This window comes from Arvicola amphibius, chromosome 8, assembly GCF_903992535.2.
Source record: "Arvicola amphibius chromosome 8, mArvAmp1.2, whole genome shotgun sequence".
Classification (NCBI taxonomy): Eukaryota; Metazoa; Chordata; class Mammalia; order Rodentia; family Cricetidae; genus Arvicola; species Arvicola amphibius.
The window spans coordinates 14641703-14668821 of record NC_052054.1 but is presented as its reverse complement, the minus strand read 5'-3'; the positions used below and the strand labels follow the sequence as shown (position 1 = coordinate 14668821).

Genomic DNA, 27119 nt, shown 5'->3' with positions numbered 1-27119 from the left:
TTCCCTAGAGGATAAGGGCACTGATGAACTTTCTGTGCCATTTGTATATCTATCTTCTTTACAGAAAAATGAACCAATCCATTCGCCCATTCAAGAAACTGGGCAGACTACTTTTAAGGGTTCCTTAACTGCTGCTGATACAATGGTTTGTTTGTCTCTCAGACTCTATAACGATTCATTCCAGGACTCTAAAATCCTGTAACTTCATAATGCTCTTGGTTGGCAGTGCTGTTTGAGTTACCTAGGCGTGCTTATAGTTGAGAGTCACCGCCTATTGGCAAAATGAAGTTTGATTAGTGGGGTTATCAGAAAGCTGGAGGACGGTCCCCTGAGACCCAGTCACAGCCAGCCGGTCACTGACTCCGTTGAATGAAATGCATCAATTTTCTTCATTTGGATTTGGGTTTTTTTAACTCAATATTTTACTATGAAAAGTTTCAAATAAATATTAGTGGAAAATGTTGTATGTTAAGCATTTGAGACATGACCTCACGGTGGATGTCAGGCTCCGGCTCACATCAAACTCAGAGTATGTTAGCAGTCAGGCTGGTCTGGAAGGCATGAGCTTTCTGCCTCAGCCTCCTGAGTGCTGGGGTTACAGCTTCTGATTCCCAGACCTTGCCCAAATCATTTATATTGTGTGTGTGTGTGTGTGTGTGTGTGTGTGTGTGTGTGTGTTTTATTTTTTGATGTAATGTTTCCTTGTGTTAGCCATGCCTGCCATGGTACCTGCTACATAGACCAGGCTGGCCTCAAATATAAGGTGGCCATTTTTATGTTTCTGCTCCCTGGGAGGTGAGATTATAGGCATGAACCACTACACCTAGCATTCTATTTTTAACATGTATTTCAAATTAATCTCCTTTTAATGGGAATAAAAAAACTTCAAAGTTATCCTATGCTTCTCCGCTAGCAATGCTGTCTCTGACTATTAGTGATTAGGTAGACAATATTCTAGGTCCCATAGAACCCCTTTTGTCTATGATCTTATGCCTGAGAGTAGTTTCGGAATCAGGTAACAAGCCCGCAATACTATCCACAAGAGCAACCCGAGGAGCCCGAGATTCCTGAAGAGAAGGCCACACAGTTGTACCACAGCTTTGGAAATTTTTCCATTAGAAATTCCCTCTTTGGGGTTACTAATTAATCCTATTTAAATAACTACTTCTCCAGATTGGGTACCACTGCCGAGTCCATCAGTGTTCCCTCAGTAATGCAACACAGGTTGTCGTTTCATTTTCTTTGAGGCAGAATAATACAGAGGAGGCAAGTGGTGGGAAACTCATTGGGGTGGGGATTAACAGGGAATACAAGTTGCAAGGTTCCATAGACAAAGCTTATCTACTCCGAGCTCTGCCCAGACTGTGCTATGCAGTGATGTCAGTCAGCACAGAAGGATCTGCTCTCCTGAAAGACTCAGACTGCGGATTCTCTACCTGTCAATCATAGGGCGTCAGAGCGGGAAGGCTGGTGTTGTGGCTAAAACCCGGGTTCAGTTGATACAGAAACTTACAGGAAACTCCTCTCTCTAAGAACAAGAAGCTTCCTCCTTAAGAGTTTGGGATGGCTTTGTCCCACTCTTGAGTAGCTTCCTCCACATGCTGGCCATGACCCAAAAATGGATGCTAGGGCACCCCTTCACCAACACCTGCAGGGGGATTATCACAGGATAGCACCTATTTCTTTGAGGAGTAGGTATACCCCATCCCAGGGTGAGCTGGACAATTTCAGGTATCAGCTTTTGGCCAGTCAAAGGCAGGATCAGAAAAGATGGCCTCTTTGATACGGGCTATGCTGTACAGTAGGGTCACGTCCAGAAGCATCTGAGACTCAAGGCCAGCCTCCACTACTCTGCTGGGGAGACCAGAACAAGTCCCTTGTCTTCTATCAGCCTTCTTTTCGTTTGTAAATAGACATTCCACTTTCTCCAAACACGGGTATTTATTGTTTGCAAGAAAGAGTCATCGTCAGTGTGTCAAGTACTGCACTGTATTCCAGGATGTGGCGTGCAGACAGGAAGGCACGGGCAAGCGAACAGCTCAGAAAAGGCTGGTGTATACCACCGGTTTGTCAACCCCCCATCTAAGTCTGATCTTTTCTCTCCCTAGCAGTAGTGTGCTCAACATCTCCAGGGACCAGCTTGAATTCACCTCCTTCGAGCTTGTCTCTCACTACGAAGGCATGGCTTTCATTTGTTTACTGTGAGCTATGACTGAAAAAAAAAAACCCACTAAATATGTGGGCTGCCAGCACTGGGTGTAAGCCAGGGCCCAGATCTTTTTGCAAAGATGTAAATTCATAAGAAGGGTGGCATTTGATGCCGTTTATAAACTGAGTATTTCGGCTATATTTAATGAACCATTTTTTTCTTTGGATTCAGTTGGAACCCTGAAATTGTTTATCAGCTCAGTACATATTTTCATTTTCTTAAGGGTAGAACCACAGTGTATTGCCTTCAGAGCGAGACAGCTGAACAGGAAGCACAGTTTTTTTTCTAACAGTAAATATTTTTCTCATGACATTGTGGGCGTAAACACACACACATACACATACAAAATGAGCGATTCTAGTGGTGTGGTGTTGTAGATTTACATTACAGCTAGAACCACACACGGTTCTACAAAGCAAGAGGAGGCAAAGCGACAGAATCCACAGCTGAACCGAGCTACAACAGATCTCCCGGGCTGGCTGAAAACCTAATCCCCTTCTGCATTGGTTCTGAGGCTTCCGCAGCAGCATCTACTTACAGATCTTCTCATGTACTTACAGGTCTTCCTCATCCTCATCTGTGGACCCAGCTACGCCTCGCTTCTCATCAGCTGCTTCTGCTTCTAAAGGAGCAGGGCAGGATGTGCCCTCCTTTAGCCGACATAATGCCGGCTATGTTCAGCTGAGTTTGTCGGCTTTTACGCGGAGCTGGCCATAAACTTGTTTCCTGTTGTGGTTTTGTATTTGATAGAAGTTCACCGGAAACAACAACCTTAAGAGCTCGTTACTCCTCTGTGTCTGTCCTTGAGAATTAGTATATCCTGGCACCCTGCCAGACCCAGGCCTAAATGCTCACTGGTTTAGATACATGTAGATTGGACTGGTTCAGGGCAATTAAGTGTTATGTTCATACTTTACGACTCTGGCAGAGGAAGTCTCTAGAAGCACCATAAGTCCTAGCTGCTTCCTCTTTTGCATGGTCTGGTCTACTCACAGGTGCAAGGCATTAATGTCTTCACAGTGTATCACATGGCCAAATGGTACATTCGAGCTCTATTTTCAAGTAGAGTTTTCTAAGTCTAGTGGGTGATTTTAGAACACCTGAAATGTCTGACTGAAGAATTAGCAATAATGATACTTCCATGGCATTGTTATGTAATCAAAACTATTGTATGATCATAGTTTTCTTCATTTCCAAAATATTAAAATTCTGTCACTATTTTATCCTCAGAGGACCATAAGTATCAGGACATACATGTAGTACAAAGCCTTTGTTATTAGTCATATGCAGAGAACACTTAACTGCTGTAGGCACTGGTTGTCCGAAGAAAAGGCCTTTGCATCTACGGGCCTCAAAGTCTTGGGATCAGACTACAAACATTCATAAAAAATAGGCATGCTCCATTGATGGCGTGGAACAAGGAGGAAATGGGAATTCATAGGACTAATGACAACCCTAAGGTGGACCACTGCCCAAAAAGACTTTGCAGGGTTGTAGGATAGGAAAGAAAATAGATGAGAAAACCAGAAGCGAAGTAGTCAGTCTAGGTAAGAGGAGGATGATAATCAAGGCCTCCAAGAAGGTATGCTGTGAAGGTCAGCCAGGAAGGGTGAGGTGAATGCTGAATCGGAAGTGACAGCTGTCTGAAGAGAAATGAGTCTGCTCTGACTTGTTCTACTTAATCAATGAAAGATGTTAGGAGAGAAAGCAGTTCTCTCCTTCTCTCAGAATTAGGAAATTGATGACTAGGGGCTGGAGAGACAGCTCTGCAGCCGAGAGGGCTTGCTACCCTTGCAGAGGACCTGAGCTCTGCTCCCAACATGCACATGACAGCTCACTGTCAGTTAGTACAGTTAACATAACTGTCATGTTAGCCTGTACTAACTCCAGCTCCTGGGACTGGACACACTCTTCTGGCCTCTGTGATCCTGCATGTTCATGGTATAGGTGCATACCCTCAGACATATGCATGGACACATAAAAGAGCTATATAAATCAATAAATCTAGAAAGGGAAGACTGCTGCCATACGGGCAATATTTCTAAAAGGGAGAAAGAAAGAAAAAAGAAAGAGAGAGGTGGAAGGAGGGAGGGAGTGGAGATTAGCAGACTCACAGAGGCAAATGAACAATGCTGTCATAGTTTCTATTTATCAGTACTTATCTAATGCCTTCCATTTATATGGTGCATTGTGATAAGGCCTGTTTATTATAACGTGGTAATTGTAGTAATGTGTACATGTTGAAGCATTCAGAAAATAATTTGAGCAATGATTAATATTGTCACTCTCTCTATGAACAACTCGGTGTAGGCTCCGCACGCCATCACTGAGAACTTGGCCCTATGAAAAGTGGCCACTTTCATGTTGAACTCAAAACATTCACATGTTGGTGAGGGCCATCTCTTGCAGGCTTCGTTTTGCAAGGTATGCTCACAGGAAACATCTTCTAAGCATGCAAGCAAATATTCCTTTGATCCATCATGGGAGCAAAGTCTGGATTTAGATTTAAGTATTGGGGGGAGGTTTCAAGGAACATATTTGTTCTTAATATCAAACAAACCGTAAGAAAGAGCCTTTCAAAATCTGTTGGATGATTCTAGAAGCATGAGAAGAACCCATAATGTCATGTCAACTGGGGAGGATGGAAAATCAAAGAGGTATCAACTGGTACAGGAACGAAGAAATTTGAGTTTGCGTGGACAGAGTCCCCCTTCCATCAGCCTGTTCTTTTACCTTCTAACCCTGTATCTCTCCCGTCCTCCCTCCTTCTTTGACCTTGGTCATGACAGACGTGTTCCCTGTACAACAATCCCTCCTCCACTCCCCACCTCAGCACTGAGGATTTATCCATTTCAATTGGCGTTTTCTCTACATTTTCCAGTGCCCATCACCCTGAGCTAGCCAGTATCTTTATGTATCACTTTCATCTCTTCATATAGATTTTCCTTCATAATTGTACAGGACTTTCTAGGCTGACATTAGTTTCAGTGCAATTATAAACTATATAATTTAAACAATATAAATTATAGTGTGATGGAAGGAATTTCCATTACAACCTATGTTCACAATAATTGCAATGACCAATCCGGTGAACAAATGTGTGTTAGAGCCTGCAGTGAGGGCAGGAATGATGCTCAAGGTGTTCTACAGCCAGCAGTGTGGCAGGTATTCTACTCTGAGTATTATAGCCAGCAGTATGGCATGCATGGGTGCTCAGGTGTGTTATAGCTGGCAGTGTGGCAGGTGTGGAACTCAGGGCACAGCACAAAAGAACAAGGCACAAAGACTTCCGCCGAGTGCAGTCGCAGGCTCTTACAGGCAGCCAGCAGTCTGCACTGTGAACCTTCGCCTGACAGCCCTTTTCACCCAGGCTGCTCTCCTGCCATCTTTGCATCCATCGTCCCCTTTCAAAGCCTAAGTTGTAATCTTTTTTAGCAATGTGTACACGTAGAAAGGCATTTAATAAATAAGGTAAGCCTAACAACGCCATAAAACCCAGGAATGAATGAGAAACAACTATGAATGTTCCAACAAATAAAACTATCTCAGAACAGTAACTAACATTAAAACAATGTGTTTCTTCCATGTTTAAAATCCAGAATGTACCACCAGTACTAACTCAGCTAGAAACTCACACCTAGGAGTACAACAGTTTGGGCCAGGAAGGGAAAGAGAAAGAAAGACTTCAGTATAGATGAGTTCAAAGTATGATACGATGATATAGTTGTCCTTCAGAATATTTGTTCTGGCAATGATCACAGGCTTCTCTGCCCATACAGTGAGTCACGGGATGGGTCCCAACGTGGACCAAGCCTGTCTGGTGTCATGGATCGCCTCCCACCTTCCCATCTTGAACAGCTACTTACTCGTTCAGACCATATCTTACCTGGTGACATAGCTCCTCCCACTGCCTTTGCAGAAGCTCCACGCGCTCGTTCAGGATGGAAATGTCCTCGGCACTGATGTAGACAGCCAGGGCATCCCTCAGCAGCGTCAGTTCCGCCAGGTCATCTGTCCACCTCCCTACTGCGTTTTCCAATTCCTACATGGGAACAAACGTTCATGAACCCCCATGACGTCTTCCTTTAACCCTTTGGAGGGGCTTCAGTGACCCTTCTTAGTCTAATTCTCTTCCTACACACTCTTTCTGAGCACCAAACTTGAGCTCTGTTTTATTTGCATCCCACCTAACTTGAAAGCCTCCCATGTTCTGTTAAAATACCAAGGCTCCCTGCAGAACCTTCCTACCGTCTGTTAGACACCTCACTGATCTTTTTGGGACAGTGCTTGTCTTTTCAGATTCAAGATGTTCGGTGTAATGGCCTTCTTTCTTCTACATTTATATCGCTGTACAACTCTGAGACCACAAACACAGCGAAGCTGACTTCATAACCTCTTAGCCACCCATGAGTTTTGCCCTCTTCCTGGTCTCACTAGCGCAATATTTAAGAGAGGAGTTTCCTAAGCTGAGCTTTATTTGAGTCGACACATTCTGTGACAGATATCTCACCATGAATACCAAGCTTGTCTACAGTTCCCCCTGCATTTCAAATAATCCACTAGCTGCAAATTCTGTAGGATCAGAGAGTTTTTTTGAAGCTATTGATTATGGACCTGTCCTTTTGGGGGCATTATTTAAAGAAAACCAAAAAAATCCCAGTAGCAAAATTAGAATGATCAGATGGGAGTTTCTGCCATGTGCTAGCAGGTGACCAGGTTTGCAATTTGTGTCACCCTTGTTCTCTGCCAGCTGTTGCTTTTAGATTCCAGCTCACTTAGTGAATGAATGGAGACTTTCATCCAGTCTGTTCTCTGTCCTTCTGGTCTCTTCACACCGGAGACAAGTTGCTAAAGGCAAGCACAATTAACGGTAGTATCTGGGGCTAACTTTCCAGGCAATTTAAGCAAACAAGGATTTAGCCTGAAATTTCCAAGTAATTGCTTTGTTTTGCTGCTGAGTGTGCTTTGGGAAAGAATACAGTGGAACTGTCTGGAACCACTTCCTCCCTATCTCGGAACTCAAAAGCGGGACACTTGTCCGAGTGTCTTGGGAGATGACGATGGAGTATCAAAATAAGAACAGTTGGCTGAAAGACCAGACTTTCTAGGTGAATACATATGCAGCATTCTGCCTATACCTCTAGACAGATCAGTTGTTATGCCAGAATAAGGACCTTACTTTTTAATATCAATCCCGCTCCTCCCCCAGTCAAGCATCACATTTAGTTTATGGATTTAAAAAGAAAGAGTTAACTGTGGCGATACTCGCCTGTACTCCCAACACTGACTCCAGAGGCTACCATATGGGGACCCTGAGTTTGAAGATAGCATGGGATCCACAGCAAAATCCTCTCTAAAACCATACTGAACCAAAGAACACACACACACACACACACACACACACACACACACACACACCTGAGTAACAACTACCATACAAGCCCAAGACCACTAGTTCAGACTCTACCCATTAGTTCAGGCAGCGTGGATGAAATACAGACTTTAAATTCAGAGACATTTATCAATTACTATTGTGAAACATTAATGTTATTCTAGATGCTTCCATTTTCTCATTTAGTTGAAGGGAAATGACATGACCCCACATGTGTCATGCCAAATGAGAGACTGCTGGCATTTAGGAGGAATCTAGCATTAGATCATGCCCATTCTTGCTTATCAGATAATTTCTTTAATAAAAACTTGGATAGTTAACTATGAATCTGTTTTTGTTTGTTTGTTTGTTTTAAGATAGGGTTTCTCTGTGTAGCCTTGACTGTGCTGGAACTTACTCTGCAGACTAGGTTTGGCCTCAAACTCAGAGGGATCTGCTTGCCATTGTCTCCGGAGTACTGGTATTAAAGGTGTACACTGGCACCACCCAGCTCGCTACACAGGTTTAAAAATATACTCAATTTAATGTTCATAGCCTTCACATATTTTTCTTTTGAGGCAGGGGCTCAGTCATGTATCCCATTCTGGCCTTGAACACAGGGTCTTCCTGCCTTAGCCTCTTGAACACCACCTCCAGATGACCTTCTCGTGCATCTTAGTGTAATGTAGTGAGATATTTCATTTATCGTCTTTGATATAATGTGTATCACTTTTTTCATTTTCCTAATGCTGCCTTTCTCAAATTTCAATGAACATATTTTATAACTTTTTAACTGGGATTATCATACAGCAGTAATGCAAAAATGACAGTGGAAACTCTAGAAATGGTTAAGTTGAAAGAAAGCATTTCTGAAGTTACTTTTGATATGATCAGCATTTTACTCAGCCAAGAAGTGCTGGCCAGGCACTCCGCCTGGCTACACAGGTGTGCAGGGAATAAATCTTACAGCCACTGAATCATGCTGGTCTTAGTGACCTCATAATCTAGGGAGTGGTCTGTGCTACTACTGATTGCTTCCAAGTACAATTAGAGGTGATGATCTTAATCGTGCTCAGAGGTGGCAATCACAGCCTGCAAGTGGCCGGAGCCCCAAGCGACTTAAGGATTGGGTGGTTCCTTGCTTTGCTAGAGATCGGCTATTTTTCCTTCATTCTGTACAGAGGGGTCTGCCAGGTAGGGTGTGCTCTTCTGCCCCAGTCTGTAGATTTTCCAAGATGTCAATCCTGTCCTTCCTTTCATAGGCTGGACTGTTTTGTTGCAATGGTTCTCCCATGCGGATGTCTCAGAAAGACAGCCACTATTTATTGCTCTCGACTCAGCTTTTAAATATCTTTTATGCTGTGTCTTCAATTTTTCATTTGCTTCCTCTGGGCAATCTATAAACTGGCCCATAACTTCAACTACAGGAAATCAGCAAAGGAGGTCTCTCATTGCATTGCTGCCTTCCCTAATAGGTTCTCCAAGGACCTTATATGATTGCATAGACAGCCCCAAGCATCTCCCTGAGATGTGATCTCACAAGCCTTATTCCAGCTGAGGAATGTGGATAGGTGACAGGGACAATCTCCATCCAGTCCCATACCTTACAGCGCATCTGCTCAGTGTGGAGTTCCTCGTGGTGGTCTGGTAGAGGCTGGGACAACTTCTTCTTGAAAGTTCGGAGCTTCTCCAATGAATCAGCTATCCCTTTCTCACACTTTTCCCAGTCCTGCCATTGGAGGAGAAATAGATTGGACACATTTGGGGTGAGAAACTACAAAAAAATAATAAAAATGAAAATAAAGAAAATAATACTCTCTTTAATTTCCAGGATATAATTATACTAAGTCACTGTGGGAAGTCATGTTCACACTCAATGCCGTTTTGGACACTATGCATTTGTCATAAGAGCTGAGTTCAGCTTGACTCTGTTCCTTTTAACTGTTTGTCTCTAGTAAGCATATATATATATAATATGCTGGTTTTCCCTGAGAAAATAAAAATAGAGTCTACAATTGTTGAAGAATTAAAGCAAGCAATAGCTATCAAGGCACCAAGCACAATACCCAAAGAATTATGCGTAACTGAATTAAAATTTATGCATACAGTGTGAAGATTATTCCAGTTTTCTGTCTCTCTCCTAATTCACACACAGTTGCACCTAGTATCTACACTCTCCCAAACGTACGAGGGTGAAAAAAAAGATACAGAATCTCCTCAGAATGCAAACAAGCCTGAGTAAGAGAAAAATAGAATATAAAAATGATAATTAACTCTAATTCACTCTAGACGTAAAGAAGAGCCAGAAATGCAGACAGGCAACCACCACAGGCATCACGAACATGGTGTCTGCCTGGTTTTCACCTTGCTCAGGCTCAACTATGTCTGAAAAGATTACGTGTAAGCACAGAGACAGCCACTCGCTGAGAACTGGAAGAAGAGAGGCTATGCACAATTTAAGAAGTATCCGTCTCATGACACATGTTCTGATATTATCACGGGTTATATGGTAGAGAGAGGCAGCCCAGAGCACGCTGGATCTCTGAGTGAAGACAAGGTGAAGTAGGCATGGTGTGTGTCTATCAGGACATGTGACACACCAAACTGGTAACAGGGGTTCCCTCTGGGGAATGGCAGCACACCTGCGAGGGTGCTACAGAGAATTTCAATTTCCACACTACATACCTCAACTTGAGGCTTTTTAATGGCACATGTATTTATTATCTAACTTTTGAAATGCTTTCTTTAAAAGAAGTGGAGAGGAACTGCACTGAATCTCGGTTTTATACTGCCCTGTGTGTTTCAACCATCATCCAGTCCCTTAGTGCTCTGTCAAATTGCAATCAGTTAAATCCATGCTGTTTTGTCCAGTTCTCCCATTGTGGTTCTATTGCCCATTCCTGGTCACAATGCTCTCAGTGCCCTCCCCAGACCATTTGCCCCATGGTCATTCCCCATGCAATGCATCACCCAATTCCAAAGACAAATGCTTTAAGAGCTAGGATGACTGAGAGCCCAACATGGTACCAAAGTCTGGTGCCTTCCTCTTCCCATTGTCTCCCTTCGTCACCTGTCTTCTCTTGCCTCAGTTCTCCCTACTTTCCACTCTAGAATGTTCTTCTTAGCCACCCACAGACAGCATTACTCCAAACACCTTTAGTGGAAAATGCAAGTTTGAACCTAGTGTCTTTGCTTCCTTAGAGTTTGTATCCAGGTTCTCATTTCTCTTTAAAATTCTCTCATGGAACTCCACAGAAGCTTAAGGACATCTCCTTTTCCTAATTAACACCAACAAGGGCCCGGCAAACCAAAACTATGAATGCTGTTGGCTATGAGGCTCAGGTTTGTGTCAATTCTCCTGTTTTACAATATCCGGGTGTCCTTCTGCTTGCCATGCTCAGTACTATAGATGTGATGTGTAAACAAAAAAATTCTCCCCTGTTTAGACCTCACGTTTTCAATTAAATCAGCATACACCCTAAAGCTTTCAACGCATACCCAGGGCTGTTCACAGAACTGGCACTGAGAAGGTCAGCCTCTCAGGACAAAATCAGTGTTAGAGAAGCAGGCAAACCATGAGTATTTGGGGCCTACATACCCAGAGCATTAGGCTAACAGCTAAAGACGGCATTATGAAAGCATTTGTGTAAAGATACATGAAAATGAGTCTGGGCAAAGATGAAATTCCTAATCTCTAAAGACGTCCTAGGGCAAACGGAATGCAGTGCATGATTCAAAACTAAAGAAATTCTGAGAAGAGAAAAATAGACTCCCATCTCCAGTGATGACTTGGATGGTGAAGCTAACCACCGAGTCTTTTTTTTTTTCTGCACAAATGATAAGGAACTAACATCATGTCCTGTTCTGCAAACTGTCCATCAGAGTGAATGTTTTATACACGGACTGACAGGTGAGACAAGCGAATCCAGTGACTCAGACACTATGCATTCTTATATCCTGGGACTATATCCAAAAACCACATCATAGATAAAAAATAGAAGATTAACACAGTCTCGCCAGAATGAGTTACAATGTTGTAAATCCTTGCCCGACACCAAGATGATGACAAATGACTCAGGCATATTATGTTACCAGTGAATTGCTCTGCAAGCAAATAGTGGTACTGAACATATAGTCGGTGGCATTTTGATTCATTGTTTCCTGTTCAGAAGGTTATTTATATATATCACATAATATATAATGTATTATTATGGTATATTATATATGTTGCATATATATATATATATAAAATGCATTATGGCATATAATATATATTGTGTATATACTATATGGTAACACACACACACACATGATTCCCAAAGTTAACCCAATGGATGTGAATATTTGAAAGAATAAATCTGTTCAAATACTGTGAACTGTCTCCTTCCACCCAAAGAGGCCGTACGCTATACTAAGTAATCAAGAGAAATTGGTGATTGCCAACATGTACAGAGCTGTGACATTTCCTGGGTACAATTTTAAGTCTTAATGACATCAATAACGGCAACGGCTGTCACTCATGTGCCCTCATGTGCCCACAACCTCGTGACTTCCTGGGATTATTCTGGCAAATTCTCACAATGGTCAAATGGGTGAAGTAAAATTAGAACCATTTTGAAGATAAGGCAATAACTATGGTTTTCATCATGACCTTATCTGAACTTAGGGTGCATTCTTTTTCTTTTTTCATTCATATACAAAATCATGAGCTTCCTTATGAACCGATCATACACATATCAATAACAACTGAACTAAGACAAATTATGAATAGTAAGGGCATGGGCAGGGCAAGCTCACTGTATGAGGAAGGAAGGGCAGGGGAAGACAGTATGGAGAAAACTCAATGCCTTTGGGGGTCACAGTGTTTGTGGTCAATGAAAGGCCTAAGATGCCTCTTGGAGAGTTTTGGCCAATGGCAGCCTGCTTAGAGGGACCACGGCAAATCAAGAGACTCATTCTGGGCCAGCTTTTTCTTGGCTATAAAATATGAGATATCGATCTTGAAAAACCATTTTAGTCTGCAATTTAGGGAATGGAATCTGCTTCTTGAGTTTCTGCCTGGCTTTCTAAAGTTGTCACATGCTGCAAGGCATAGCACTGGCCATTAATCAGAATTAATCACTTGGACAGCCTTATTAGGGTTTCACTTACTTTGTTGGGGGATTTTCCTGAGAGACGAGGTGCTGAAAATTGGGAAACTTTTCCAGGTCATGCAAGATAGGACAGAGTCTTCAATAAAATGGATGAGAACACTGAAGTGTTGCTCAATGACCTTGCATACGTGCTGTCCCAGTGAGACAACAGGAGGAAGCAACACGGCTCCTAAAAGGGACCTCCGACCCGAACTTACGTTCAACAGGAAAGCCAGCTTTTTCTTCTGCTCCTCCAGGTGCATGCTGGCTGACTTCCATTGCTCTTGGATCTCTGTGAGTTCAGCCTGCAAGGCGGCCTCAGCGCCACTGTCCGCCGAGAGCAGGAGCTGCTTGCCGGCCTCCACCGTCAGGATGTAGCTGCCTTGCTGGCGCAGGAACACCTTCTCTTTGAACTGAAAGGGACCAGAGCATCTTAGTTTTTATTCTTTCCTTCACCGGTTCCCCATTAAGAGGAAGTTTCGACCGCCTTATGTGTTAGAATGCGTACGTCATGCTCCTGCATCTTAGAGAAACCAAGTGGAAATGAATGAGAAGCATAATCTCAGCACAGTAGGTGCTCTGCCTATGGGACGAAGGCCCAGGAATCGTAGGGTGGCAGCTGTCCCAGCATGGGTACACACAGTCGGTCTCTCAGAGTTGTCAAGGCTGACTGAGTCTTGAAAGACATGTGAATGCAATCAGACTCCGAGGAGTGTGACAGAGAAAGGAGAGACACCTTCCTAAAGGGAAATGAGGAGGGAAGCATTGACCGGCTAAGAGAAACATGACGAACTCAGGAAACGCAACATACTTTTCCATGACTGGGTCGGAAGTACCTGTGTAAGAATGGTAGTGACAACTTGCAGAGGAACTTTCAAATTTTAAAAGTGTGTGTGTGTGTGTATTTTGTTCGCATTCATCTCTGTGCACCATGTGCATACAGTGCCTGAGGAGCCTAGACGAAGGTGCCAGATAAAGAAGCCCTGGAACTGGAGTTATAGATGGTGGTGACTGCCATGTGGGGGCTGGGAATCAAACTTGGGTCCTCTGGAGCGGCCAGTGTTCCTAAAAGCTGACCCATTGCTCTATCCCACCATTTATTTAGACAGATGTTAAACGTTTTTTTTTTTTTTTTTTTTTTTTTTTTTTTTTTTTAGCTGTGGTATGTAGCTCACGCTGGTCTGAAACTTGCAACCTTGTCTTAGGTTCGGAAATGCTGCAATTACTGAATGATGCTACCCCACCTAGCCAGGGATTTGGCTTTTACATGGTCACAGAAAGCACTACCAGGGGGGCAATGTGTTTGGATGAAAGTTACAGCAAAAGCATTCATGGGGGGGGGGGATGGGGGGGCGTAGAAAGCGGAATGAAGAAGGCGTGCATTGTACGTGATGAGACAGGTTAATCTACCGTCTACCAAGGCAGAAACTCCTAAGGCAGCAGCCACGGGGATGGACATTCAGGATTGACTGAGTGCGGGAAGTGAGAGACAAGGAAGAAGTTCATTGTGTGGTAACTCTTGGGATCTAGACCACTAGATCAGAAAGTAGAACATTCCTCTGACTGGGGACCTGAAATGTGGAGAATGAGGTCAGCCAGGGGTCATAGCTTTATGTACACAGATAGAAATCGAAAAGGTAGTTGGATATATGAATCAAAACCTCAGCAGCTGACTTGGGCATAAATGCCCCTTCTCTATTGGGAGTGGTAGTTGAGGCCATGTCTACAGATGACTTTTCTCAGGGAAGTTGGGACAAAGGAGGAGCCAGATGAGCCCTTTAAGGAAGGAGGGCCATGAACATATGTGGACAGGCTAACAGTGCTGGGAGGGACCAGGTTCTATGATTAAATCTCCCCAATCAACACCAAGTTGTCTTTCCTTGCCCTTGCCTTTCCATCCAAGTTGGGATGCAAGGAACTGCTGTGGGCCTTGGTGTAAAAAGTAGAGGAATCTTTCGGGAGGCTTTAAATTGCTCTGATCCCTTCTTTTCCATAGGAATGGTGCAATGCAATTACTTTGCATGTTTCAGCTGGCCCTTAAGAATGTCTGTCCTGATTTTCAGGCTACTTCAGAGTCCATGTGAAGAACCAAAGTCAAGGTCAAATGCAGTGGACATGCAGAGGAGGCTTGTGGGCACTGTTTGCATCTTACCTGCACTTCATCAAAGAGGGTCCTCACTTGCTGCAGTGGGACTGGGATGCTTCCAAGACCGCTCAAGGGCAGATGGGCCACTTCTACCAACCATTTGCGGAGTTTCTCTGCCATCTCCCTATAGCGTTGCCACTGGCGAATCTGGCTGTCAATGATTCCCCGTCTCTGCTGGGCCCTGCGAATCACTCCCTGCCACTGATTACTAAGGAGTGTCAACTTCCGGCTGAACTCATCCCTGGTGAGGAAATAATTAAATAGTAAAAAACTTATTGTCTTGGATATTGTCACGGTATCAGCTAGTATATATTTTCCAAACAGTAAGTCCTCAGAAACGGTTTATGGGTGGAGATTTCAAATAAGCCGTGGTCTGTTCTTTGGGTTGCAAGTTGTCTTTAAAGTTGGACTACCAGCCTACAAATGGTGAGTGCATATCTCAGCACAGATAAAAACCAAATCTCTGGTAATTATCACACACTCCCTCCACGAGTATGTATAGCACCTGGGGGGTGTCTCAAGAGCCTGTGACCGTCTCTTAAACCCTGCAATGGGAAAGCATGTGCTTAGATCTACCCACAAACTCTCTCCCCAGGTAAAATCATAAGCCATTTTGGAAAATCAAAACCAAGCCACTTAAATTACACTATGTTAAAAGTTGTCTTTTTCTTTTTTTTTCTTTTTTCTTTTTTTGGTTTTTCGAGACAGGGTTTCTCTGCAGCTTTTTTAGAGCCTGTCCTGGAACTAGCTCTTGTAGACCAGGCTGGCCTCGAACTCACAGAGATCCACCTGCCTCTGCCTCCCGAGTGCTGGGATTAAAGGCGTGCGCCACCACCGCCCGGCTTGTCTTTTTCTTTTTAAAATGTACTTCATATATACTCTCAATACACCCTCACAAGTGATGACTCCATCTCAAGCAAATTAGAAATTGTCCTTGAATAGTTTAGGTAAATTTCACAGGTTTTTTTTTTAGAAAAAGAAATCGCACTTATCAACCCAATATGGATGAAGATCTCTCGTACACTTTGGAATAGTGCATTTCACATGACCATTCTCATACTCAGGCTGAGAAATTGCAGATGTTTTGATGCACTCCCCCTATTTTCCATCCTAAAATGTACTGGCATTTCTTTATAAAGTTTTATTTAATGTGCAAATTGTAGCATAGAAATGGCTTTTAATAGGATGTAGCAGGCATCTAATGGGATGTTTCCTCGTAGCTTTTAGTGCTGATCACAAACACAGCATCTCCTGTCACTTCTGCTATCACTGAGACTCTGATCAATGAACCAATATTCTAGAACTCTACACTGCTTTGAAATCCTTCTTACTGATACATCCTATTATCTGAGATGACTTTAAAGTTTGAGTTTACAAGCAAATGTGCCATCACTTCTAAAAGAAACTTGTTGAATGATTGAATTGGAACAAATGGTTATTGTACAGTAAAAGCCAATTAATTAATCACCATAAAACACTAAAAGTACTGGGTATAAAACAATCAAAATAATTTCTTGCATTAATTTTAAAAAGGAGTTCCTAGGGCAATGACAATATTCTGAAAATCACATTTTCTTGTGAGCATAAATACATGGGAATGTATCATAGTAGACTTGATCCTAGTTGACTCCAAGCGTGGGAGCTAGCCTCACGACATGTCTTCTGAAAATGTGTCACCTCAAGACTTGATAAAAGCAGAAAGCATAAAGAAGTGCAGGCATCAGGTGATAGTCAAGATCTCCAGAGAGCCTTGTCTTTAGCATGTAAACTGTCCTGATCTGGCTGCCCTTGATGAGCTACCAAAAATGACTCGTCCCAGGGCTGAGGTTCTAAGGACAAACCCCACATGCTGACTTTTATCACACAAATCCTTCTTGTCTGGATTCTTTCTGCCATCCACAAACTCTCATCCAATTTGTCTTTTGATTTTCACTAGCAACTCTCAAAATTCTTTATTTAGTTCCAACTCTCCCATTTTCTTCTCTTTTGTGTTTCCCCTCCCCAAATGCTAGCATTTAAAATTTAATAGATGTTGGCTTGAACAGGAATTTTTAATTTTATTTCACTTAATGACTTGAATGTTTGTAATAATGCTAGAGACTTGGCTACAGACCGACAAAGCAAAAGATAAAAGGCAATTACATTTGAATTTGTTGGATTTGGAGAGTCTTAAATTCTCAGTAATGGTCACATTTAAGTTTGGCTTGCTTAGAGTAGAGTAAGTATGATGTCACACATTACTGTTCCAATCTTAACCATGCAAATCTCTTGTGAACTTCCCACAGAACAACCACTGAAGGCTGAAATTGCTTCTAAAACACTAAAGATAAAACTTCTAACAAATAGGCTTATTTTCTAATGATTTAAGAACACGTGGTTAATTATAATTACAACTCGTCCTGAGCATGAGGAACATATACATAGGTACTAAAATCAATTCCTCAAATATAAACATGGAAAGTAGATGAGGGAATGCTGGTCCTAGGTGATACAGACACACGATGCTGTCAACTCACGTCACAAGAGAAGCTACAACTTCACACTTAGCTTTTAAATGAAGGGTAAGAAGCATTTCACACTTAACACAGTATGGTTGAAGGTGTCAAAGTGTTTTCTAACACAGAAGTATGGTCTGGGGAACCTGGCTAGAATGAGGCCAGTCCCAGCCACCAAGCGCCCTCAACACCAAGCCTGATTTTGCCTTTAGCTATGCAACCTCGCTCAAATCAGTACCTGCATGCATCTGGAGTTTTTCATCATTTAGGGAGTCAAGACTGGTGATACCTTGCTCCTTTTAGGAGTAACATTTTAGTAAGTGCAGGAAGATATTAGCAGCATCCGTTTACTGACCACCGATCCAATCCATTCTGATCTATTCACTAACTCCAGTCCCTACAGATAAGTAGCAAAGGTTGGCTAGGTGATTTCCAATTATCCTACGTCCTTCATATCAAATAATAGCATTCGCTGCAGATTCAATACTCACTCATTTCAGAGACTCAGGCAAGCCTTTCCCTCAATTACCAAGGCCCCGTGATAATACAATTGCCTCAGGAAGATTGGATATATGCCCTCTAATCTCTCATTAAAAAGAAAATGACTAATTTACTGGGGAAACTTTCTTCATAACAATTTATCAAAGATCCTACCTGTCATCAACTTGACCTTGTTCTAGAAGATGCTGCCCATCAACAATGATGGCGTGCAGGATCTGCTGGCGACTCAGCATCTCGGCTTGAAACAGCTGTAATTTGAAAGAAAGAGATATACTTTAAAATCCCTAATTTCTTCTGATAACTTACTGCAGTTTGTTTTGAGCGGGGCTAGGAAAACCACATTCAGCCCCATCTGCGGTGTGGGAGTAACCTCTTTTTAAATTACTAATTAAGATAAGCTTAAAGACAAAGTTTTAGTTTGGGGTTTTAATTAGATGACTAAATATAGCCTTATCCCATCCCGTTTTTTTTTTATTATTATTATTTTTTAAAAGTTAACCTAATAAGGAAACTGATGAATTTACACTCCGTGGTCTTTTATCGTCTTTAAAGCTCACTGTTTTTCAGGGTAGTCAAGCTAGTAAAATCATCCCATTATAAGTATGTAAACCATGACAAAACCCTGCAGGGATTCAGGTGTGGCCCAGTGGTAAAACCTGAGGCCCTAGGTCCAATTTTTACCCCTTAAAAACAACTAAAGCTAAAATAATAATTAAAAAAGCCCCATGTTTCTAATTATTTTCTCTGGCTGTTAGTACTGTTTATTTGCAAATGGGTTTTCACCAAGTGCCCCAGTCAACTTTGAACTGCTGGGCACATGGGATCCTCTTGACACACATACCACCATTCTCAGCTTCTACTGCTTTTTTTTTCTTAAAAAAAAAAAAAAAAAAAAAACTCCAGCATTTTAGGGATATAATTCCCACAGCATGCAATCAATACATTTACAATATTCACTTAATAATTTTTATTATGTTTCCAATATGAATTTCAAGCATTTGATTTTAAAGTATTTTCAACATCACCCAACAAAATGCTGTATATAATAATAGTGGCTCCTCCTTTCCTCCCAGCATCTGTGAGCTCCATCCAGGCAGTCTTAAGAACTTACTTTATTCTGAGTTGTATTGTGTGAGTACAGCACACTCCATCCACCCAGCTGTGGATGCACAGCTGGGTCCTTCCCACTGTGTGCCCACTATGACCAAAGCAGCTATGAACCATACGCATGCATGTTTGTGTGGATGTGTTTGTCAGAGGAGCAAGCGCCTGGGAGTGAAGGACTGAGCTGTGGGCTAACCCTGTTTACTATGTTGAAGACTATCAAATTCTTTCTCAGAGCTGCTTCTTACCACTGACTTAAGACCTTGTCTGATTTTCTGCATCCCTTCAGCTTTTCCCCACTCTTTTTCCCCAGACAAGTTTTAACTACAATAATCCTCCCCTTTCCTCCGAATCCTCCTATTCTTCCTCCACTTTCTCTTCCTGTTTCTACTTCTCCTTTGCCTCTTTATAATCTCCTGCCTCTCCTCTTGCTCCTCCTTTACCCTCCCACCTCTTCTTCTTGAGACAGGGTCTTGGTGTGCAACTAGGATGGGCCTTAATCTTGCTGTGAGCCCGGGCTGTACCTGAGACTCACAATCCTCCCCTCTGAACCTCGAGCGCTGTGTTGACACGTGTGTGTCACAATGTCTATTTTTTTTCTGAGACAGCATCTTGCTATGCATCCTGGTTGGTTTGGAACTCACGATGTAGACCAGGCTCATCTTGAATTCCTAGAGATCCGTTCACCAGCCTCTGCGTCCAAGTGCCACCGTGCCCAGTCACACCGGCCTCTCTAACTCTAAGTCAGACACTCTCTACACTTCAGTACAAGGCCATGACAATGGATGAACACAGGCCTGAAAACCATGGCAAGAGAGCCAAACCACATTTCTTAACTTAAAATATTAAAGTTGCCAGACGAAAGAAGAAACGGAAATTGGCACATATTTGAGACTAGCAAAATCTACTATACACATCCTTCAAAGATCAGGCTGGCCTTGAACTTGCCTCAATCCTCCTGCCTTTGCTTCCTGAGGATTAGCATGACTGATGCCTGGTTATGGGATAATTTTTAAAAATACCTTTAAAATTTTTATTAACTTTTATTTATTATTTATGTGTGTACGTATGTGCGTGTGTGCCTGTATGTATGTGTGTGTGGTACATGCTTGCTGAGGCACACAAGTGGAGGTCAAAGGTCAATTTGTAGGAATCAGTTCTCTCCTTCCACCATGTGGGATCTGGGGAGCAGACACAGGCTACCAGGCTTGGCAGCAGGCACCATTACCCACTGAGCCACTACTTCTTGGCCACGAAAACTTCCTGTCAACTCCGAGTTGCTTGAACCACTTACCTCATGCGCCCTCTGCTGCTCCAAGAGATGCTGATAATTGCCTGAAATCTCCGCTGCTAACTTTTGCTCTGTCTGAACCAGGAACTCCATCCACGTCTCACATTTTTCCAAGAAAGTCTGGTGTTGAAGCAAGAATGACTGCAGCTTGCTGACGGTGGCGGACAAGGAAGAACAGTTACGGGGTCACCCTTGTGTCTCCCACATATAAAAGAGATGACATACCCCCCCCCCCCCCGTGTCCGTCAGACCACTACAAAGATGTCATGTTGGGTGATAAAATTTTAAAATCTCAAGTCATCAACATTTAAAATATTAACTTTTTGATTGTTTAAAACTATTCTTACCCTTTAAATAGGATCTCATTAAAAACAATATTTATAATTAAAACATAGCTTAGATTTATAGACATGGGAAATTACAATTTAAGTTTTCGTTATTGCTGGAAAATTCTAGATTTTGCATGTGTGTGTGTATACACACAAATATATAATGAATTCATAGTCTCCTGATATTATTGGTTATGTAGTTTGAATGTATCTGCTTTGAAATTCTTGTGTTAAAATTGAAGGCCAATGTGACAGTATTCCAAACGTGGGAGTTTCAAAGGCTCATTTGGCCCTGAGGCCGTCCCTCCCACATGTGAGGCCATCCCTTCCACATGTGAGGCCCTCCCCCCGTGCTTTGGCTTTCTTCCATGTGAAAAGGTGGTTCCCCCGCTCTGGAGGCCTTGAGGAACAGGAAGAGAGCAGCCCTCAATAGATACCCAAACCTCTTGGCACCTTAGCATCGGTCTTCCCAAACCCATGGCTGGCAGATAATATATTCTTGTTTATTTTTTCTGCTTTGTTTTTGAGACAAGGCAGATCCTGAACCAGCCACACAGCTGAGAAGGATTTTAAATAATCTACACTCCCAGTCCTGAGAAAATACTATGTATACATACACACACACACACATATATACATACATACACACATATACATACACATATATACACACAACATATATAGTATAGTCCTGAAAAATAGTATATATATATATATATATATATATATATATATATATATATATATATATGTATCCCAGTCTGTGGTATTTTTGTCATAGCAGCACGAAACGCACAGAAATTACTGACGTGACTCAGACGTTGCCTCACCTGAATCTTTCTGTGGTCTGAGAAGACATCAGAGACCACTGGCGGTTCAGGTTCTGCATCCTCTTGATCTCCTTGTCATTCAAGGGTAACCGGTACCCCAACTCATTGAGACGGTCTAAATCTGGAGCCATGCTGCTAAACCTTAGCATCTGTCCCTGCCGGTGACATTGAAAAGCAAGCTCAGCACCTTCTCAGGAAAGGCTGGGGCTATCTTTATTGTGAACTGTGCATGTCTGACATCAGGAAGACTCTTTCTCTTTGTCTGCAGAGTTCCTCAGGGCCAGGCACAATCTCCAGAGAGACACCTGCCCAGATCTCCCCAGCCTGCCTGGCTGAGGCCGCTGTTGTGCTGTTAATCATTATCCTTTGATGGACAGTAGAAGCTCACATGTACTATCTTATTTCCAGGATTGGTTTCCTCTCCACAGAACAGGAGAGGATAAAAATCATGCTGATGACTGAAAAGATCATTGCATACTCATTAAACTTAATTGATTTATGGTAATACACCCTTTTTATTCAATAACAATTGTGATATAGCTTCTGGGTGAATAAGTACTGTTATAGGGTTACAAGGATTCACTCGTTTTATTCTTAAAAGAAACCTCATGAGGTAAGGACCATTATAGTTCCCTTTCTAATGATGAAGAGAGGGAGGGACAAGAAGCAAGCAAGTGGCTCAAAGTGGTAGACCCAGGTACAGAGAAGTTACCCAGTCTTTACTAGAAGGAACATGGCTTCACCCAGATTTTGAAAAGATCATCCACTGGCCAAGAGCATCAGTTTCATATTCTTGAGTTGGGAAGCCCCAGGCAAACAACAATCAGGATTTCAAACAAAGTAAATGTCTATTTTCCATGTGGATTCTTGTTCCCATCTAGACAACCAGCTACAGAAAGCAGAACTCATCAGTCCCCTTGGACAGGGTGTTGTGTGTGTTTTCACTGCATGCTCTTTGAAAGGCTCACGATCCATAAAGAAGCATATCGTTCTGATTATTGAAACCAACGATCTAAGCACTTGATGGTAGAATTTCCATGGGTAAGCATCCATGAAACTAATGTAACCTGGTCCTTCTCCTTATGCACTGACAGGGAGAAAGTTACTGCTCCAACAGGAGAAAGCACAGAAGAAACCATCCACTGCCACCAACCTAAGTCAATGGCGTGACAAACCATGGCCTAGAATTATGTCACTCATAAAAGTGTGTCCTGGAAAGCCAGACCCCCCCCCAGACAGAGGGCAGATTTCCTTGAGAGAGTCTCATTGGCCAAAATGGTCATGAGTCCACTGGGTTTGTGGGAGACGGAGCCATTGAAGGCGAGAATCCAGAAAGTAGAAATCTCAGGCATATAGACGCTGGAAATGGCAAGGTTCAGTGGTCAGAGAAGCTGATGAATGGTGACGTCAGAAGGGGACCTTGGGAAAGATGGAGGCCAAATGATGCCAGCCTTGGTCTATAATGATGCCTTTGTCCTAGGGGCACTAGAAACTCACTGAAGGATTGTTTGCATGTATCTATGTGGTTGGCCATATGTGTGCAGGTGCACATGCATGTATGTGCATATAGAGACCAGAAACAAGGCAATATCAAGAGTTAATTTTTTTCAATTGCTCTCTACCTTATTTTTTGAGACAGGGACTCTCACTGAATCTGGTGCACATCAATTTAACCGGATGAGATAACCAGCAAGCCCCAGAACCCCTTCTGTCTTTGCTTCATGGGTACCAGAAGGCACATGATGGAATGGCCAGCTTTTTACATGTATACTACACATCTGAACTCAGGTCCTCAAGATTATGTGACCAGGACTTTACCTAATGAGTGAGCCATCTCCCTGGGCCTTACATGGAAGACTTTAGGAAAAAGAATACATGACACAATTTGCAATCTACTACATTTTAAATTTTTAGCTATGCAAAATTCAAAATTATTGGTAATCCAATAAAATCTTTTCCCTTTTAAAACTTGTATTAATATTATTAATTAACAAATTGTACCATAACAGTTATGGGATCCATGTGATGCTTCCATATGGAAGCAACATAGGCTGGTTGAGTCTACATAATTCAGCAGAACTTTAAAGATGAAGGTCTCTCAGTAGCTGAGATAAAGGGGGTGGGACAGCGTAGAGGCAAGGTCTAAGGTACTCATCACAGCCTGAGACAGGGCAGGCTGGCCTGGGAGGAGATCAGGTTAGAGATGTGGTGGGGGATGCATGGGAACTTCTATGAGAGGCATGGTGGGTCTGGGGGAGAAAAAGATGGCTGAGGTGGTCCCCAAGGGCTGATATTGGCAGGCAACTTATCACCAGCACTCTGTTCTTTCCTCTCAGAGGGACAGGGAAGAAGAGCTGGGCGAATGTCGGTGGGGGTCTCAGAAGGAAGTGGTTGGCAGGGAGTTGACCTCGAGCTTCTGAGGATTCTGAGGGTAAGATCTGGAGGGAAGCTTGCGCGCACACTCACCTTCAGTTCTTCCATTCTGTCCTGGATGGTGGAGAGGTCGGAGGAGTGAGTGGGATCCTGTGTCTGGAGGATGTCCTCGGCTTCCACGAGCCAGACCTCCAGGGCTTCTAAGCTCTGGGCAAATGTCTCATAGTCAACGACTCCAGCCTATGTTGTCAAGAAGAGACTGGCATTGTAGTGAAACAGATGGGCATTTTTATGAAAGCGAGCGAGAGGGCAAGGGACGACTGTGATGCTCCTCCATGAGATGCTGTTCCTAAAACGGTGAGGCAAGAGGGGTCTTTTCTTCCTATTTGTGTAGCTTTTCTTGCTTGTTTCTATATAGTATTTCCTAATAACCAATTAAAGCTATTAAATACAAATAAACCATTTTTGAAGTATTTCGGTTCTTGCTCAAGGCTATTAAACCCATATAAAATTACCATTGAAGCCATTTAGTGTTGGTTCATTGGGTGTACGCTGAGAGTGGGTATGATTTAGGGGCTGACCTGATAAACTAAAGCAATTTTAAAAGCAAGTTGTAGGGAACAGTGAAAACCAGCCACCTTTCCTTGAGTCCACCAAGATCTCTAAGTTTGATTTCTCTCTCTCTCTCTCTCTCTCTCTCTCTCTCTCTCTCTCTCTCTCTCTCTCTCTCTCTCTCTCTCTCTCCCTTCCTTCCTTCCTTCTTTCTTTCTCTTTCTTTTTTATGTCTTGATGTTACAGGAAGTGTCACCACAGCACTGAAGAATCCACGTCCTGTGTTTTCCCCCCAGACATAGAAACACCAAGTCCAGAACACGCTCACTGGAGGCTCCCTACCTGCAACACTGCTTGCTGCTTGCAAAGCGCCTGCTCCAGGGCGCTCAGGCGCTGGCTGAAGCAGAGCTGCTCGCACTGAATGGCTGCGGCTGCTGAAGCATCCACCTGCTGCCCCAGCTGTTCTCCTAGCTCACGGAGGACGAAAAGCGAGTCCTTGACTGCTCCCAGTCCCTTGAGTAGGTCCTAAAGAACAGAGGCACACATTGTGAAGCCCGTGCCGTGTCCTCCTCGGTATTCACAGCTTTGGCCGAGGGTCACACACGTAGGTAGGAAAGATCCTGTGTGTTCATTACATTAAATGCCTTCACCTTAGAAAAGTAATCAGGGTTTGGTTATAATTTTTAAAAAGTATGAATTATGTGTACTAACAGTTTAACTATACATATGATATAACACACACACACACACACACACACACACACACCACTCTTCTGATTAGGATGGGGATGTAATTTAGCCATTGCATACTTGCCTACAGTACACAAACACCTATTTCCAGTTCCAGGAAAAAAGCAGAGTGATTATAATACAAGCTACATAAGCTCATTATAGGACTTCAGAGAGATGCAAATATTATACATAAATAAGGGAAAGAAAGAAAGAACCAAACCAAGAAGAAGGGAAAGGAGAAGTGAAGAAGAGAAGAAAGAGAAAGGGGGAGAGAAAAGAAGAAAGGACGGAAAAGGAAGAAAAGAGGGAAGGAAGGAGGAATGGGTGGAGGGAGAGTGTGAGAGAAGGATATATATGGAAAGAGAAACAGAAAAGAGAGAGCGAGAGGACAGAAACCATGGTACGCTAGGTGAGGCAGTAACTAGAAACCTTAGATCATATTTTCCTTGCTTTATATAAGTAAATGCATTTGTAAATATAGATGTGAATGTATATGTAAATGTAAATGTTAATGTAATTGCTTCAAACTGAAAAACTGTTGCATTTTGCCTCTCCTACTTACTTTTACAAAAGCCTTGGGCATTGTCTAGCTACCATCATCTCACTGCAGCTACAACAGGAGTAGCCTGCCCGTGAGGTGGAGCGGGCAGAAAAGGTTCAGGGGGACAGGGCAAAGGACCTTGTCCAGCTTTACTTCCATGGCGCCTCCAGCCGTGTTTTTATGAAATCCAACTGTATGTTCATAACTATGAGTCAATGGGAATACCCTGTTTCTGGGTCCTACAGTGGAGGATCATGGTGGACTGCCATTCCTGCTGACCGCTGGGGTCCCACTTGGACAGGATGTAGAGTGCAGATTCTGCCCTGCCTGGACAGTGCTTCCTGGGAGGGAAGGGCAAAGGGCACCATTAACTTAGACATTGATAGAAAAAAAAAAGAAACCTGGATCTCTGTCACTTTAAATCCTTGTTTAAACTGATGGGGCAAGCTTGTGTTTGTATAGTTTTTTTTTATAACTCGACGACTTTAATAAGCCGACTTGGGAAAGCTCTTAAGATCTTTGCGACAAAGATCATTAAAATGAAGACAAATTAGGACAAATAATAAGAGCCAAGTAATGGACGGAAGAAGAGGCCTTTCTTGAAAGCCCTAAGTAGGTTACTGGCAGCTCCGGTGGAAAAGGGAATCATTTGAAAGCTATTAAAAAGTGTAGCTGAGACAGACTTCTCTGCGCTGTTAAATTCCTGAATGGAGCTGTTGTCTAGGTGCGCCGCAGCAGATCACAAATCTAAGTGAATGATATCTTGAACAGTGGATTATTAAAAGGCGTGATTTCCCCATATGGTTACATCTTACGGTGACTGCTTCAGTACAGACAAATAACCTACATTTTCTCCAAGAATATACTCCATTAGGGGAAAAACTGCCCATTTTTTTAAAAAAAAAATCATGGGAAGAAACTCACAAGCGTTAAATACATATGGAAGGCTCTGTAAGACTAGCGAGTTATTTAGTAAATAGGGTGGTGACTTTGGGATAAACTGTCTCACAAATTCAGACGGCCTCAAAGCTCACACGGAGCTACACCAGCCCTGCAAAGCCAGTGACACTGAAGGACATCAGGTTGCGCAAGTCCCAAACAAGTTTCTGGACATACGTTGCAATCCTGAATCCACTTGGTGACTTCGTCATCGGCGATGTCCTTGTTAGTGACTGCCTTCAACAGCGCAGTGGTCTGATCCTCTTGTTGCTGGACTGCAGAGGCACACTGCTTCGTGTAGTCCTTGTATCTCTGCCAGAGCTGAAGGAGTGCCTTGCTGGCGTGGAGCTGTTCGGCAATCTCTTCCAGTAAGTTATTCCATCTACGAGCAGCAGTGAGCAGTTAGGGCAGGTTTACCGTCTCTCACCAAACACCGTCACTTACTATTTTATTTCTCTTGATCCTGGCTCATGAGAATATGGACACCACAATGCAATGACTCATGTTTATTTAACACAATGAAGATTAGTAGGTCACACTCGTATTTCAAGGGGATGAAAATTATCTTTGTTGG

At 42.8% G+C, this 27119-nt stretch overlaps 1 protein-coding gene across 6 annotated transcripts in view; it reads right to left on the bottom strand.

The window, feature by feature from the left end:
- Syne1 (spectrin repeat containing nuclear envelope protein 1) overlaps positions 1-27119 on the bottom strand; it is a 467607-nt gene that overhangs the window by 53605 nt on the left and 386883 nt on the right. For all 6 annotated transcript variants that reach the window (XM_042055521.1, XM_038339737.1, XM_038339735.1 and 3 more), the window contains 10 exons: positions 26723-26927; positions 24676-24858; positions 23875-24021; positions 21409-21563; positions 20253-20400; positions 18008-18102; positions 14865-15099; positions 12931-13125; positions 9184-9309; positions 6096-6251 (listed from right to left, as the gene is read on the bottom strand). In XM_042055521.1, coding sequence (XP_041911455.1) covers positions 6096-6251; positions 9184-9309; positions 12931-13125; positions 14865-15099; positions 18008-18102; positions 20253-20400; positions 21409-21563; positions 23875-24021; positions 24676-24858; positions 26723-26927 — 1645 coding nt within the window. The remainder of the gene's footprint in view (positions 1-6095; positions 6252-9183; positions 9310-12930; positions 13126-14864; positions 15100-18007; positions 18103-20252; positions 20401-21408; positions 21564-23874; positions 24022-24675; positions 24859-26722; positions 26928-27119) is intronic.